Source organism: Tarenaya hassleriana, unplaced genomic scaffold, assembly GCF_000463585.1.
Source record: "Tarenaya hassleriana unplaced genomic scaffold, ASM46358v1 Cleome33, whole genome shotgun sequence".
Taxonomy (NCBI): domain Eukaryota; kingdom Viridiplantae; phylum Streptophyta; class Magnoliopsida; order Brassicales; family Cleomaceae; genus Tarenaya; species Tarenaya hassleriana.
The window spans coordinates 175,506-190,840 of record NW_010966459.1 but is presented as its reverse complement, the minus strand read 5'-3'; the positions used below and the strand labels follow the sequence as shown (position 1 = coordinate 190,840).

The 15,335-nt window shown below is 40.6% G+C and overlaps 5 protein-coding genes across 5 annotated transcripts; 3 read left to right on the top strand and 2 right to left on the bottom strand.

Moving 5' to 3' along the window:
* Nucleotides 1-112: 112 nt before the first annotated feature.
* LOC104821247 (protein IRX15-LIKE-like) lies at nucleotides 113-1,521 on the top strand. The gene has a single exon (XM_010552054.2). It carries the CDS (start codon nucleotides 363-365, stop codon nucleotides 1,314-1,316), a length of 954 nt encoding a protein of 317 aa, XP_010550356.1. The 5' UTR covers nucleotides 113-362; the 3' UTR covers nucleotides 1,317-1,521.
* Nucleotides 1,522-1,608: 87 nt separating this feature from the next.
* LOC104821246 (probable 2-oxoglutarate-dependent dioxygenase At3g49630) lies at nucleotides 1,609-4,088 on the top strand. Its single transcript, XM_010552053.1, has 12 exons — nucleotides 1,609-1,746; nucleotides 1,951-2,066; nucleotides 2,259-2,377; nucleotides 2,471-2,534; nucleotides 2,622-2,689; nucleotides 2,812-2,870; nucleotides 2,963-3,128; nucleotides 3,248-3,267; nucleotides 3,353-3,399; nucleotides 3,551-3,631; nucleotides 3,707-3,796; nucleotides 3,888-4,088. Exons 1-12 carry the CDS (start codon nucleotides 1,713-1,715, stop codon nucleotides 4,014-4,016), a joined length of 993 nt encoding a protein of 330 aa, XP_010550355.1. The 5' UTR covers nucleotides 1,609-1,712; the 3' UTR covers nucleotides 4,017-4,088.
* A 33-nt stretch (nucleotides 4,089-4,121) lies between these two features.
* LOC104821245 (tRNA-dihydrouridine(16/17) synthase [NAD(P)(+)]-like) lies at nucleotides 4,122-5,851 on the bottom strand. The gene is made up of 3 exons (XM_010552052.1): nucleotides 5,367-5,851; nucleotides 5,170-5,276; nucleotides 4,122-5,062 (listed from the first exon to the last, which is right to left on the bottom strand). Exons 1-3 carry the CDS (start codon nucleotides 5,772-5,774, stop codon nucleotides 4,333-4,335), a joined length of 1,245 nt encoding a protein of 414 aa, XP_010550354.1. The 5' UTR covers nucleotides 5,775-5,851; the 3' UTR covers nucleotides 4,122-4,332.
* An 818-nt stretch (nucleotides 5,852-6,669) lies between these two features.
* On the bottom strand, nucleotides 6,670-8,568 carry LOC104821244 (F-box protein SKIP2-like). Its single transcript, XM_010552051.2, has one exon. It carries the CDS (start codon nucleotides 8,464-8,466, stop codon nucleotides 6,880-6,882), a length of 1,587 nt encoding a protein of 528 aa, XP_010550353.1. The 5' UTR covers nucleotides 8,467-8,568; the 3' UTR covers nucleotides 6,670-6,879.
* Nucleotides 8,569-12,407: 3,839 nt separating this feature from the next.
* LOC104821243 (cyclin-D3-2-like) lies at nucleotides 12,408-14,171 on the top strand. Its single transcript, XM_010552049.2, has 4 exons — nucleotides 12,408-13,051; nucleotides 13,171-13,372; nucleotides 13,501-13,631; nucleotides 13,708-14,171. Exons 1-4 carry the CDS (start codon nucleotides 12,548-12,550, stop codon nucleotides 13,987-13,989), a joined length of 1,119 nt encoding a protein of 372 aa, XP_010550351.1. The 5' UTR covers nucleotides 12,408-12,547; the 3' UTR covers nucleotides 13,990-14,171.
* Nucleotides 14,172-15,335: the final 1,164 nt, after the last annotated feature.

Sequence of the window (15,335 nt, the reverse complement as noted above, 5' to 3'; positions counted from 1 at the left end):
CTCACAACCGGGGGGGGGGGACATATATATATATATATAAGAATTCAGATATAAGTTTATTACGGATGTAACACATTTGTCAGTGGCATAGTGTCCCGTCGTATGTCGGCGTCAGGACTCTAGAAACCATTGCAGCAGTTCACCAGTAATCGAATATTGTTATTATTACATAAAGCTTATAGAATATTAATGTATATTATAATGTTTAATTGTATTGTCGCCGTCACGCTCTGATTCGTCGATGAGCATTTGCTTTCACAAAACTGAACACTTCCTTTTAAACCCAACCCTCTCTCCCAACATCGGAATCATCCTTCGTCTTCTTCCTCCGAAATCTGCACAGAAAGAGAGAGAGAGAGAAGATGAAGAACGGAGGGAACAACAACACGAAGCTAATTCTTCTTCATCCGTACATCCAGAAACAGACGAGCACAAATCGGCTATGGCTTCTCGCCTTCGTCTCCTTCTTCACCATCGCATTCCTCCTAACCTTACTCTATACCAGAGGCTCCATTCCCGCCAAATCCTCCACCACCGCCTCCGTATTCTCCGCCGGAGTCACCGCCGCCGCTAACCCCCAGCTCCCGACGAGCGTAATCAACGCGCTGCTTCATTACGCGTCGAGATCTAACGACAGCTTCCACATGTCGCATGGAGAGATGAAATCGATCTCCGACGTGCTCCGCCGCTGCGCTCCGCCGTGCAATCTCCTCGTCTTCGGCCTCACCTACGAGACACTTCTCTGGAAATCGCTCAACCACAACGGCCGTACGGTCTTTGTCGAGGAGAATCGCTACTACGCCGCGTATTTCGAGGAGATCCACCCTGAGATCGACGTGTTCGATGTCCAGTACACGACAAAAGCCACGGAGGCGCGTGAGATTGTTGCGGCGGCGAAGGAGGCGGCGCTCAACGAGTGCCGACCGGTTCAGAACCTCCTCTTCTCCGACTGCAAGTTGGGCCTCAACGACTTGCCGAACCACGTGTACGATGTTGACTGGGACGTGATCTTCGTCGACGGGCCACGTGGCGACGGACACGACGGACCCGGTAGGATGTCGTCGATTTTCACGGCGGCGGTGCTCGCCCGGAGCAAAAAGGGCGGGAACCCGAAGACCCATGTCTTCGTTCACGATTATTACAGGGACATCGAGAGGCTTTGCGGCGACGAGTTCCTCTGCCGGGAGAATCTCGTGGAATCTAACGATATGCTTGCGCACTACGTGCTGGAAAGGATGGATAAAAACAGCACGCAGTTCTGTCGTGGCCATAAGAAACGCTCCGTGTCTTCTTCATCACCATCTTCGTCTAAATGAAATACCTTTGTTTTTCTTAAATAAAAAAAATTAAAGTCGGAGATATTTTTATGTGATGGTTGGTGCGGCGGCGGCGGTGACGCGGCAATGATCTTTAACAGGAGTTTGTAAAAAATAAAAAATTTTATTCGGAATTTTCTTATTGTAATTTTGGATCGCATCAAAAGTTTTAATTATATAGCCCTTCGGTTCGGATGTAATGTTATATTTCGTATGTTTTATGTAAATCGTAAATAAAAGAAAGACCAATATTTATGGAAAAAAATAGAATGTAGAAGATTATATACTTTAATTGCATGCAACAGTCCACGTTTACAAAGCCCTCGTATACTTCGTTCACCTCCAATATCCACACATCAAGCACCTGCGAACGATAGCTTCATCGTTGTCGTCGAGATGGCGACGGATTTCAAATCTCTTCCTGTTATTGGTCAGACATGAACCCTAGATTCCTTTATTTTCAGTAATCTCTCTCTGATTTTGCTCCCATTTCTCGTTTCTCTTTGGATTACTTACTAGCTGTTACTCTTCGGGACGATCCTCGATGTTTGGGATCATTTTTTTTAAAAAAAAAGATGGAATCAGGTGAATTCTCGTTGATTGTTGTCCAAATTGGTGATAACTGTTGTTGCAGATGTTGGTCCTTTGCTGGATAAGTGTGATGATCCAGACATGGCCGAGGATGCTGGTGTTGCGGAAGTTGTCCGGCAGCTCCACCGGGCTTGTCGGGACGCCGGATTCTTCTACGTGGTACAATTTCGTTTATACGAACTTTTGATTTGGTCAGGATTGTGTTCTATGAACGTTATAGGGCAAAAAGGATGACGAATCCCGTTTGTTTGTTGTGAATTACTGTTGATTATGATGGAAGTTGTGTTTCATTTCTGGGTTCGGACAATCTTTACTTCACGAAACTACACTGTGTTTATTGGTGTGGAGAAGATTGGCCATGGAATTCCTGCGGGGCTAATCAAAGAGGTTAGAGAGATCTCGCATGAGTTCTTTCAGCTTCGTTACGAGGAAAAGCTGAAGATCAAACTGACTCCGGCTGCTGGATACAGGTTTCCTGTCTTCGGGACTTTGATACATGTGTTCTGAGAGGTGTATCTTGTCTTGTTCATCTGTCCTGATGGTCAACAATATTCTTTGGGCAGGGGATATCAGAGAATTGGAGAAAATGTAACCAAGGGAAAACCAGATATGCATGAAGCCATTGATGTGAGCATTTTCCATAGCTTCACAGTTTACGATTTCTTTGACTTCCTCATCATGGACACTCTTCTAATGGTTTCTTGTGGGTTACAGTGTTACAGAGAAATCGAGCCGAAGGCATATGGGGATCTAGGAAAAGTGATGGAAGGACCAAACCAGTGGTATATAGGAGGAAACCCATCACTAGATTGCTGTTTGCTGGATGGTATCTATGTATCATACTCGTAATTGATGTGTCGTTTCATCTTGTGACCGTTTTTCTCTTGTTTACACCTTTCTGAAGGCCAGCAAATCCTCCAATGTTCAAGGTGCTGATGGAAGAGTATATCGGCCTCTGCACAGGTTTATTTATATCTACTCTTTCCTGTATGCTAAGGTTTCTTGTACTAACGATAGAATGACAGAAATTCTTATTTGCAACTTCCTGTTTCCAGATCTTTCTAGAAAGATCTTGAGGGGAATTTCCCTTGCTCTGGGTGGATCACCATACGAGTTTGAGGGCAAGATCGGAGGAGACCCATTTTGGGTAATGCGTATTATCGGGTATCCAGGTGGCCGGGGCGCGAATGGCAGTGGCAACCCAGAACATGACGTAGGATGGTAATATTGCTCGCACTGGTGTTGTTTACAATCTTTTTTTCTTGCCATGTTGATATTCTTGATAACACCTGGATGTCTCCTGTTCTTCTCTTTTCTCGCCCTGGCTGGGAAAACTTCAGTGGAGCTCACACTGACTATGGTAATGGGGCTTGAACACAAACAAGTTGAAATCCTAATCCTACCCTTTTGGCATATCTCAATGACCGTGCAATCCGTGTTGGCAGGCTTGTTAACTCTGGTCAATCAAGATGATGACAAAACTGCTCTTCAGGTAATGTTATAATCCTCTCCTTTTCTTCACAAGTCATCTTACCTCGGCTTTGGTTTATGCTCTAATGGTCCAGCTCTATAGCTTTTATCTCCAAATTCACGGGCTTGATGAAAGAAAAAAAAAATACATAACTAGAAAGTTCACATTGAAGGTAAGGAACATTTCTGGGGAATGGATATCAGCTGTCCCGATCCCGGGGTCGTTTGTCTGCAACATCGGCGACATGTTGAAGGTCTGTTTTCCACTCACTAATCTTTTTTCGACTGGAGAATTGAACAGCCTTGATATAGTTTTCGGGAATCTGCAGATACTGTCAAACGGCATATACGAATCTACCCTTCATAGAGTTATCAACAATTCTCCAGCATATCGCGTCTGTGTGGCTTTCTTCTATGAGGTCTCAGTGACTTTTACCACTGTTCCTCCTCGTCCTTCACGTTTTCATTCCCGGGTTTGTTTCAAATGCTTTCTGCTGTTTGTGTAAACAGACGAATTTCGACGCGGTGGTGGAGCCTTTAGACATTTGCAAACAGAAGGGCCGAGCAAACGTAGTTTTCCAAAGAGCTGTATATGGAGAGCATCTTGTTAGCAAAGTCCAAACAAACTTTGCAATGTAATGTAAGTAACATTTCTCTCAGACTTGTGTCTGAGAGAAGACTTTGCGATGTTAAGAATCTGTCTTTCTCATATTTCATGGCTCAGCTTCTTTGTGCAACTGCAAATGATCAAGTTTGGCTTTTGAGTTTCTTCTTGAAAAAACAAAGAGATACACATGACCTTTTTTATAGTGATACAACACAGGATCAGAAGAAGAAGAACGCAGGTGCTGAGACATAAATGGGGGATCCTATTCTTTTATTAGCTTCCGGACCTAAAAGAATCTTTAAATCAGATTTTGACCAAAACAAAACCTTTCAGCCTCCAATTCATTAATCATTTGGCAGTGATTATTGCTTCTTCAGTGTTTATCCTCTTGTAAAGTGGGACTCTTCCCCCGAGCTCTCTGAGCTGATCCACCAGACCATACAGAAACTCAAAGGTGAGTTTGTTCTGAGCGTTAAGCTGTTCCCTCACTTGGGGATGAACCTTAAACCAATCTCCCAGCATCTTATGGACATGAGACCGAACCATTCTCCATGGCACTGGATACTTCTCACACAACTTCAGATACTCCACAGCTAACTCACCCTGGTCTAAGTTCCCATCCACAAACTTCCCTTCCTCATCGGTCACCCATTCAACTGTCCTAAACCCGGCAAAGAGGGCAGGATTCTCCAGAAGGGTCTCGGCCGAAAGGACACCTTCCACTCCCGTCTCTGCGATACAGTTCTCAGCATCTTCAAGATTACGCACGTTTCCATTCGCGAGAACCGGGATCTTCAGAGCGTTCTTCACTGCCTTGATGGCTTCCCAATCTGCCCGGAACTTCTTCCCGTCCTTCTGATCTCTCGTCCTGCCGTGCACGGCGAGTAACGAGCAGCCGGCCTCTTCTAACATCTTGGCGTAGCTGAGAGTGTCCTGAAGGTTTGGAAAGATTCGGATTTTGCAGGAGACGGGCACATCAAGATTCTGAGCTAATTTCTCGACAAGTGATTTCACGAGCGGAAGATCATCCATCAGGAATGCACCGTAGTTTCCCCTTCTGGCAATACGCTGTGGACACCTGGAAAATGAAAGCAGCACTCAGTGTCACATCACATAAAGTTTCGATCTTTGAATCAAATTCTGAAGAAATCTTGTGCATTGTTAGAACAAAGAATGAGGCTTTACCCTAAATTGATATCAACATAATCACAGAAAGGCTCAACTCTCCTTGCAGCTTCCAATAGTATATCAGGATCATTAGCACAGAACTGCACAAACAATGGCCTGTCCTCCTACAATTTCAAAACCCATAAAAAAAAATCCCATGTAACCACGATCCAAAATTTTTTGAAAAAAAAAAAACTTACGAAGTTAGTTCTTACCATGCAGGTGGTGAATTCCTGATTCCGACACTTCTCGTTCTCGCTGAAAATCCTCGAATGCAACATCGGAGTATACGCCGCCGTGGCTCCGTACTTCCGACAGAGCATCCGAAACGGTAGCTCCGAGTTGTCTACCATCGGCGCAACGATGAACTTCGGTCGGCCCAGTTTCTTCCAGTGAGCCCAAGCTCGATCCACCCGGTTCTCTCCGGCCAAGACCCGACCCGGAGAACCCAATTCCACCGGCGTACCGTCCACCTCCCGTTGCTGCTGCTGCTCCGAGCAGAGGAGGTCGTCGAGATCCTGAGACGGATCCGGGTCATTGGCCATGGCTTGAGTCTGGACAACGAGAGATTCGCGGGTCCGAAGAAATCTGTAACGGGAGAGATTCGAGAGGTTTAATTTCATTTCATGGGCGAACGGACGACAGGAGGCTAACCCATCGCCGCCGCCATTAGTTAGGGAGCCAGAAGAAGTGAATAGGAAAGGAAATTTGGGACCTTAAATACATAATTTTGCCGCTTATTGGGCCGTGATGGGCTTTCTGTGACTTTTCTTTTGGGCTCGAGCTAAACTTTTGTTTTTTTGCCACCTTCTGGATCGGGTCTATTTTTCATTTGTTTTTTTTTTTTACAAAATGTCAAAGTCAGAATGAAAAGATGTCCTTTTCTTGTCACCCTCGAAGTAAGTTCGCGCCTCCGACAATGGTGAGAAGAGTTAGGCTTTTCAAGACCATTACGAAAGTTTGAAACGCCGAAACCTCCAAGTCAACATGAGGAGAATTTCGCTCCAGCCAAAACCTCTAAGTCAACTAGAGGAATCTGTGGATCATAACGGGCCTGGTTTCGCTTTTAATGGGCCTGGCCCAATTACGCATAGCAACACTAATCATGAATAATCGGGAAATGAAAAGTTAATGCTTCAGCTATTGGCCGAAAAATAAAATTAGTTAATATCTCAATCAGTCCAATCATCTACAAAAGTAATGTGTGAATGAAATTGAACCTTGATGATTTGTGTTCCCTTGATTCACCCATACATCACGGGTTTCTGACTAATCATATGATCATTCCACGTAAATGATGGAGATTGATATCATAAATAATTCAAAAGTATGAGATTTATTTTTAAAAAAAATAACAAAATTAGCGGAAATTAACTGTTGATGTGGCCAGGTACGAAATTCTTAATTCCCGTAGAACGAGGAGCCGAATTGGCTAGACCGGACCGGCACCGGCCGAAAAGAGGGAGGGCCCATCTGTGTCTTCATCGGACCAAATAGGCAAATACCATTACCAATCGATTAAATCGAGCAACCGAATAGAAGGGAAACTTCAATCTGAAATGGCAAATATATATACACACACATACATATATAGATTTACTTGCGTATTTATTTTATCTGACGGGAGAAGTCTTCACACATGCTAAGAAAGGATATCAGAACAAAAAAAGAGAAGCAAAGATATAGAGGGAGCCCATACGCTTAGGTTTTGGGATGGACAAATATCATTCAAAGCTGTCCAGAAGAAACGTCATCACCATGGTTAGACCATCTCCTGAATGTGCAAGCTACCAAGTTCCTACCAGCCAGAAACCCTAACTTTGTCCTAATCATTGCTAATCTACTGCCATTATTGACGTTATTACCCGAACCCGAAGCTTCTGCAACAGCACCTTCAGCTGCAGGAGGGTCGGATTCCTCAACCGCTGTCTCAAGAACTCCACCATCACCACTGTTAGAATCAAGGGTGTCATCACCATCCATACTCACCACCAGAGACCTCCTTCTTTCACGCAGCCATTCCCCGACCTCACCAGTCACCACCCGACATTTCTTCACCTTAAGTTTCACTAGATTCGGGCAACCCACGGCGAGTGCCTCGATCCCCACATCCGAAATCGGACACCCCTTTATACAGAATTTCCTCAACGCCTCGCACTTGTTGGCAATGCACGCAATCTCAGCATCGCCTATGGTTCCACTTCCGCATAGAGCCAAACGTTCGAGTTTTGAACATTTGGAAGCAATGGCTGCCAGGCTCGTGTGAGTTGCATTCACACCAATAAGAACAAGCTCTTGTAAGCTAAGACAATGTTGAGCTACGGCCATCAAACCCTCATCACCGATTCTATTAGTCCTCCATCCATCAACGTGAAGCTTTCTTAGTTTCTTGCACTTCTCCGCAATACTAATCAGCCCTGTATTTGAGCACTCCGGGGTTTTCACTATATGCAAACTTTCAACATTTGAACATTTAGATATGGCTGAAAGTCCCACATCACTGACTTGGAGCCTCTCAAGGTGAATTTCGGACAGGGAACTGTTTCCATCTCCAATCATTTGAAGAACTTTATCCCAATCACCCAGACATCTAATAATTTTCAACGTTTTAAGGGTTTTTGATCCAGCAACCAAAGGTTCGAAAACCTGACCGTTAACGAGCTCCTTCAAGCAAATCCTGAGCACAGAAGACGAACGTAGCTGAACTTGTTCGGCAGATTCATGTATTCCTCTGAGACGATTCACCGACAAATCCTCCAGAAGCCTGCAATGTTCGAGCACCGCGTTCAAGCCTTTTGCGCCGAAATTGCAGGAACCACACGATAACTTCTTCAATTTCTTGCAATTCTTAGCAAAAGCCTCCATTCCCAGATCTGTGATCTCGCGACAACCGCGGATCTTGACACGTATCAAATTCGAACAGCGGACCGAGATCATCGCCAGTCCCTGGTCGTTGAGACTAACGGACTTCCGATCACATCGGAGGACAAGCTTCGTGACGGAATCGAAGCGCGTGAACATCGCCGGCAGAAACGGCAGCATCTCCGGCCGTGCGTCCAGAGAGAGACGGTGACGATTCTCTCCGTCGACGCGGAGCCAACGCTTGCAGACTAGGGAGCACCGCTTTCGGTCGCCAGCGCCGAGGAAATGGAAAACATGAGCCAAACACTCATCAGGCAGATCCCCGGTGAAATCGCGAGCTCCACCACCATCCCCCAAATTGAAAGATTCTCCGGCAAAGATCCCCGAAGACCATAGCCGCAGATCCACGTCCCGGCCGTTCGGCTCCGCCGTAGACGACGATGTCTGGCCCATTTCACGCACGCGCCACCGCAATGGAAATAGGTTAAGGTTCAGTCTCTCAGATATTGCTCTCTCTCTCTTCTTTCACTCTCTCTCCTCTCCATTTGGGGGGAATATTGTTATAAAGCATACAGAAAATAAAATAATAATAATTAAAAAAATAACGGCGTGTCTCATCGGAGTCGCCACGCCCATCCCTCGCACACACAATAAGACCCATGCCCTAATGGGCCCTTTTCTCACTCTCCCCACTTGGGCCTTTTCCCCTTCTCTTTCTCCACCGTCCGATCTATTTTCCATCCGATGGTTCTCATTCAATCACGACCCTTGCGTTCGTTGACTTTGACCGTCCACTCCTCTTGCTCTTTTTTTCCCCTTAATTACATAAATATATTATAAGTTATAACCAAAGGATTTGTAAATTCAAAATGTTGAATTCCAATGAAAAAAAAAATGGTATCTTCTCTTTTAGACATGGCAAATAGATTCTTACCTTTAAATTTAACGAGTCATTTAATTAGTAAACTAAACCCAATGTCCCATAAAACGACGTCGGAACAATCAACGGAGGAATGTTCGCGTCAAGCGTTCCATGGTCAAGGCCTCTCGCTATCTATTTCGGTCCATTATTCAAAAAAAAAAAGAGAGTCAAATACTTCAATATGGAAAGTTGGAAACCAACTGCTGTGTCATCTTAGAACGATCCTCGTTTCCATCGAGAAACTTTGTTACGCGCAAAATATTAAACTTCTGCATGCATGCATGTGCATGCATACATACATACATACATACATACATACATACATACATACATACATACATACATACATACATACATACATACATACATACATACACACACACTCCTATCTTATTACTAAATTCCCAACATGAACTAATGGGCCCAAAGAGTTTTTACATTGGGATTTTACTAATGGGCTAAGGAATTTACCAACTAATGGGTTTTCCTAATGGCCCACGACTATTACATTGGGGTTTTACTAATGGGCCCAAAATCAACTAATGGGTTAAAAAAGGAATATGTCGTATGTAGCTACTAATGGGCCTAGATAGAATATCCCCTCGGTCGGCCCAATTACGATGATGGGCCCAAAGCGCGCTAACTACCCCTTCCGCATAATATTTATCGATTTCCGCACAAAAAAAAAAAGAAAATAGAATCTTTGATTTTATTAATGCTGAAAGCGGAAAATAGCAAACATGTATGGGAAATTCGGATTTATATATTATATGGAAGACAATAAGAAAATGTGTCATTAATAGTAAAAACATTATTGCGTATTGCACGGCCTCTGTGAAAGCTTTTGGGAGTTGGGGTTTTGCTGGACAACACTGAACATGTTTTAATCCCACCACATCTTCCTGCTTAGGTTTTCGGGCCAATAAAAAGTGAAATAAAAGCATAGTATTTTAATTTTTAAACTCAAATTTCTTTTTTTTTAAAAAAAAGAGGAAAAAAGTTCTACGTATTTGATTTTTTTATCATATATTTATAATATCTGCTGAAATATTGGTATTTCAAATCTTAAAAGCTGGACCGAATAAATACATAATTGCATTGACAAATATTTATACATTAGTTTTTCTCGGCAGCCATGAAATGTGTGTATATAATATATATAGATATATCGCAAATAATACATTCATTATAATTTATATAAATAAATTAATCTCTTTTCATTTTTTTTGGGGTGAGAGACAGAAGAGTAAGAGACGTAAAGGAACGTAAAAAAGGATAAAAAGCATTGAAAATATATGTGAACGTGATGTAATGGAATACATGACCATGCTATCGTCGGCATCATGTGTTATTGGAAAATAGCGACGTAAAAGAAAGATCGAATCTGCAGATAATCTCTTCTTTTTTTTCATGGGAATAAAAATAATATTATTTTAACAGTAAATAATTTAATTTAATTGAATTAGAAGCTGAAACGTTACGATGCTGTGTTTTTTTTTTAAATAGCGTATAAAGGGAAAGGAACATTTAGTTATGGCAGCTGCATGGCTATACTATGCAATCAAACATATATATTGTATACATTGATTATATATAATATGTGTGCGGATATATAAATTTACATTTACGCCATGGACCCACCAATGCCTCGTTTTTTCATTACGAATATTTAAATCTAATTAAGGGGGCTAGATTGTATGTAAGGTTGTTGTGATGGGCGAATATTTAAATCGGGTATTATTAGATTTTAAATTTTGAATATGGCAACGGCTATATGAAGTGATTATGCATCACTGTTGATATATAAACAATGATTGTTTTGAGTTTCGGCAGTGGGCAAAGTCAAAGTTCATAATTTACTACTTTGCCATATCTTTTGGCAAAAAAAAACTCAACAATATTAAAGTTATATTTTATTATTTTTTTATCATATGGTTGCGAATTTTAGTCACACGATTAAAATGCACCGGTTACGCAAATTTAATGACATTTACAATGCTCATACAGTGAAACCATTTGGCATTTATGAGAAAAATTGAAGAAAAAAAAACACGTAATGACAGTTTGGTCATACGATTGAAAATTGAAATTCGTCTGTAATGCACAATTTAATATCATTTACAAAATTGCACGTGGGGGAAACAAATGGCAATAATAGTAACAATAGAGCGGCAAGGGCAATAAGTGGACCAACTTTTACAGGTATGAAAACTTATATAATTCCATGATTTCAATAAATCTGAGACGGCTAATATTACTATTTATTCATATTTGATAATTGAGTTGCAGTAGCTATAGGTTGGAGGTAAATTGATAATGATAATTGATGGTGGGTTAATTAGTAAATATATATATATACACACACACGTTGCCCCTAATAAAATTATAAAAATTGAAATAAATGCCCTGCTAATTAATAGGACGTCATCCGCATGTTAGCATTCCTATCTAATAGAGATTTTATTTCGTTTTTCTTATAATTTTACGCTAAATTTGCCTTTTTTAGAATAAATCTTAAAGTTTACTACAATCTTTTCAAAAAATCTATTATTTTCTTTTATAAAAGCTGTTTTATTCGTTCAAGTACACGTCTTTTTTTTTCATGCTTCAAATCCAAGTTTAATTAGATAAAATTCAAAACAAATATTATCTAATCCATCATGTCTAGAAAATACCTTTATAGGGTACACAAAATATTCAATTTTTTTTTAAAAGCCCAATTAAAATAATTATGTGGAATACAAAAATAGCATAAAAGGAAAAGGAGAGCGTTCTTTTAACGGAACGAGGACCAATTTTTTTTTTATTGGTTTTAAATTATGGAAATTGGACCACCGAGAATCTTGCAAATCGATTGAGAGAAAAAAATGATTTTTGTTTTTGTTTTATATTAAATTTGTTTCAATTATGCCTTTTTTCCAAACTGTTTTATGTCAGCTTGGTTGACCATCTAATTTTTCGAATTCGTCCACGTGGATTTTTCTTTTGACAAACTCTTCGACTCCATCCTCATTACATAAATACAACACCAGCGATATAAAAAATTCGATATATATTCATAGTCCATATGATAATATAATCCTAAAAATATGTTTCATGTGAATAAATTCAGGTGTGCGTAGAAAAATTTCATACCATGATTTTGAAGAATTGGTTAAATGTTTATTATTGAATTTTGATATTCCGAAAATACTTTTATTTATTTTAATGCTCATAATATCATAATACTATATATAGATTCGAGACGGACATGTATGGTAATAAGGTTTGGTTCGCCAGCTTTATTATTAGAAAAAGAAAATAAATTAAAAATTAAATATATATTATATTTGTTCGTGGATAAAAACAAAGGGGAGTTACTGTTTCATCAATTTTCTCGCGCGCCAAACATCCGAACAGTAAAAGACGAAAAAGGGGGAAAAAAATATTCGTAATATATATAAAAAAAAGGCAAGCGTGAGATAAAATAAAACCCTTCACTTTCTTGGCGTTTGTCTTCTCTCTTTCTCACACAAGAATCCAGGGAGGCATAGATAGATGACCCCGTTTGGAGGTCCAATGGCGGAATGAGCAGACACATTTTCGAGCTCTTCTTCTCGGAAGGCGGAGAAAATGGATCTGCAGGAAGAAGATACTCAAAACGCGCCGTTTTGCGTTCTCGATGGGCTCTACTGCGAGGAAGAGAGCGGGTTTGTGGAGGATCTGGTGGGGACTGATGGAGATGGAGATTCGTGGGAAAGGTCCGATGAATGTGTCGAAAAGCCTTCGTTTTTCGCTCTGGTGTTGTCTGAACAGGACATGTCCTGGGACGAAGATGAGCTGTCGAGTCTAACTTCGAAGGAAAAGGAAACAAAGCCTTGTTTTTGTGACAAAATGTTGGATCAATTTCTGGTTTTATGCCGGAAAGAGGCTCTTGATTGGATTTTTAGGGTGAAATCCTATTATGGGTTCAGTTCATTGACGGCGCTTCTTGCAGTCAACTACTTCGATAGGTTCATTACAAGCATAAAGTTTCAGACAGAGAAGCCATGGATGTCTCAGCTAGCAGCTGTTGCTTGCTTGTCTCTGGCGGCGAAAGTCGAAGAGATCCAAGTCCCGTTGCTCTTAGACCTTCAAGTAAGCTAAAAATATTTGCGCTTTCTCGTAATGCCGGTTGGGTGTTTGCTGAAATGCCATAGCTATGCATTTTTTCTTGAATTTCTAACAGAGTTCTTGTCTTCTATTGCTGTGGATAGGTGGAAGAAGCGAGATACGTCTTCGAGGCAAAAACCATACAGAGAATGGAGCTTTTGGTTCTGTCCACTCTTCAGTGGAGGATGCACCCTGTCACTCCATTGTCCTTCTTCGATCATATTATCCGTCGTCTCGGGTCCAAATCCCAGCTCCACTGTGAGTTCATGCGGAGGTGTGAGCGTCTGCTTCTCTCTGTCATTGTTGGTGAGAATTCCATAGTACCTCTCTTGGGTTTCGATCGAATTCTTGAATGGGAATCAATGTGTGGTACGATTGTTTTCTCGATCTTAAGATTCTTGTGCTGATACCCTGATACTGGATCTCGGTTCCAGATACGAGATTCATGAGGTACACATCTTCAGTGTTAGCTACTGCGATAATGATCTATGTCATGAAGGATTTCAAGCCGTGTGACGAAGCTGAACACCAATCTCAGCTCATGAGTCTACTCAAAGTCGATCAGGTCTGTGCCTTAAACTGATTGAATCTGTCATGGTATTGGTGTAAGGACCAAACTGATTGAACATTGCTTTATACAGGAAAAAGCAAATGAGTGCTATGAATTATTGTTGGACTTCGCTGGAAGCCATAACCCGAACAAGAGAAGGTTGAATTTGCCGGTACCAGCAAGTCCAACGGGTGTATTTGACATAGCATTCAGCTCTGATAGCTCGAATGACTCGTGGTCGTGGGTCATGTCAACTGCCTCAGTTTCCTCATCGCCCGAGCCACTGCTCAAGAGGAGAAGGGTGCAAGAGCAGCAGATGCGGCTGGCCTCAATAAACCGTATGTTTCTCGATGTTCTTAGTAGTCCTCGCTAGTGTTCTCACCCATATGAATGGGCCGATTAGAATGTAACCTGATTCAATCCTTCCATAGCCATCTTTATGTCCCCTCGGCTAGCTGGTTAGTTGCCACGCCTCTTTCTACTTTGGACGGTTTGAGCGGTGAACTTTTGGTATGAATGATCCAAAAAAAGAAGAGATGTTTCTTTTTGTGTTAAGGATTTACTCTGAGCTGCTAATTGCATTGATGGATCCAAATAGATTTGTAGTAAGCTTATAAGAAAGTATGCCTGATGTGGTAGTTTCCCTTGCATTTACATTTGAAAATGAGGATGTCCCATCATGGATGTTTCCTATAGGGTTTTTGTGTGTGTGGTTTTCTTGATTTCTTGACTTATATGTGATAAACTTATGTTTTTAGCATGGCCAACAGAATTCAAGTAATGGTCAGAACATCACTGTAATCTTGATCAGAAAAACTGTAGATTGGGTATGTAGTTCCAATGGTCTTGAACACTTTGGACAGAGAACTGACAGATGAACCATCAGTATCCCCTGGGATGGTTCATAATTCACCCCTTTTGGTAAATCTTTGGGAGATAAGATTAGAGATAGGGAGTGGTTTGGATTTGGCAGACAAAATACACAAAGTGTCTTTGAAACATATGGTCATTGAGGAACAGAGAAGAGCTGACATAGTTTATGCTACACATGTGATAGAACTTGTCCTGTTGGGAGACAGACCATAGAGGTTTTTTTTACCAAAAAAAAATTCTAAATTGAAAAATCAGACTATTATTTCCTTTTTGGCTTCTCTCATTTTGATTTTCTTTTTGGTGTTTAGAAAAATTCGCTGCATGTGACAAATAAACAAGGGAAAATCAAGTAAATTTTTAACCTGGTAAATAAATAACTTGAAATGTGTAAAAAAAAATATATATCAACTTTTTAAAATCGAAAATCGAAAACAATTTTTTTTATTTGCATCAAGATATTTAGATATTGTTTTTGCATATGAAATTGCGCTATATTAGTATTTTTTTTAGCACATTTTAAAATTTGATAAATTCATTTATTTTTTAATAGGGTTAAACCCACAAAAACCCCAAACTTATTAAAATATTTCATATAAAATCTTTAACTTATAATCTCACATAAAAAATCTTGAATTTGGTAAAAACTTCCGCAAAAATTACAAATTTACAATTTTTTTTCCATATAAAATTTTTGACTTGTTTGACCAAAAATTTTGCTAACGTGGTATAACAGATTGCTGATATGGCGCTAACTGAGTTGCTACGTCAGTATCACATTATCATTTTAAAAATAAAAATATTTGATAAAAATATATATGTACAAATATATATATATATATATATATA

What these genes read in the sequence shown, in the direction of transcription:
- LOC104821247 (XM_010552054.2), top strand. Translation starts at nt 363, where the DNA reads ATGAAGAACGGAGGGAACAACAACACGAAGCTAATTCTTCTTCATCCG.
- LOC104821246 (XM_010552053.1), top strand. Translation starts at nt 1,713, where the DNA reads ATGGCGACGGATTTCAAATCTCTTCCTGTTATTG. An exon ending in TGGAGCTCACACTGACTATG is followed by an intron (nt 3,268 to 3,352) that starts GTAATGGGGCTT and finishes CCGTGTTGGCAG; the next exon opens with GCTTGTTAACTCTGGTCAAT. An exon ending in GTGTGGCTTTCTTCTATGAG is followed by an intron (nt 3,797 to 3,887) that starts GTCTCAGTGACT and finishes TTGTGTAAACAG; the next exon opens with ACGAATTTCGACGCGGTGGT.
- LOC104821245 (XM_010552052.1), bottom strand. Translation starts at nt 5,774, where the DNA reads ATGAAATTAAACCTCTCGAATCTCTCCCGTTACAGATTTCTTCGGACC. An exon ending in AGGAATTCACCACCTGCATG is followed by an intron (nt 5,277 to 5,366) that starts GTAAGAACTAAC and finishes TTGAAATTGTAG; the next exon opens with GAGGACAGGCCATTGTTTGT. An exon ending in TATGTTGATATCAATTTAGG is followed by an intron (nt 5,063 to 5,169) that starts GTAAAGCCTCAT and finishes TTCATTTTCCAG; the next exon opens with GTGTCCACAGCGTATTGCCA.
- LOC104821244 (XM_010552051.2), bottom strand. Translation starts at nt 8,466, where the DNA reads ATGGGCCAGACATCGTCGTCTACGGCGGAGCCGAACGGCCGGGACGTG.
- LOC104821243 (XM_010552049.2), top strand. Translation starts at nt 12,548, where the DNA reads ATGGATCTGCAGGAAGAAGATACTCAAAACGCGCCGTTTTGCGTTCTC. An exon ending in CGTTGCTCTTAGACCTTCAA is followed by an intron (nt 13,052 to 13,170) that starts GTAAGCTAAAAA and finishes TGCTGTGGATAG; the next exon opens with GTGGAAGAAGCGAGATACGT. An exon ending in GTCTACTCAAAGTCGATCAG is followed by an intron (nt 13,632 to 13,707) that starts GTCTGTGCCTTA and finishes TGCTTTATACAG; the next exon opens with GAAAAAGCAAATGAGTGCTA.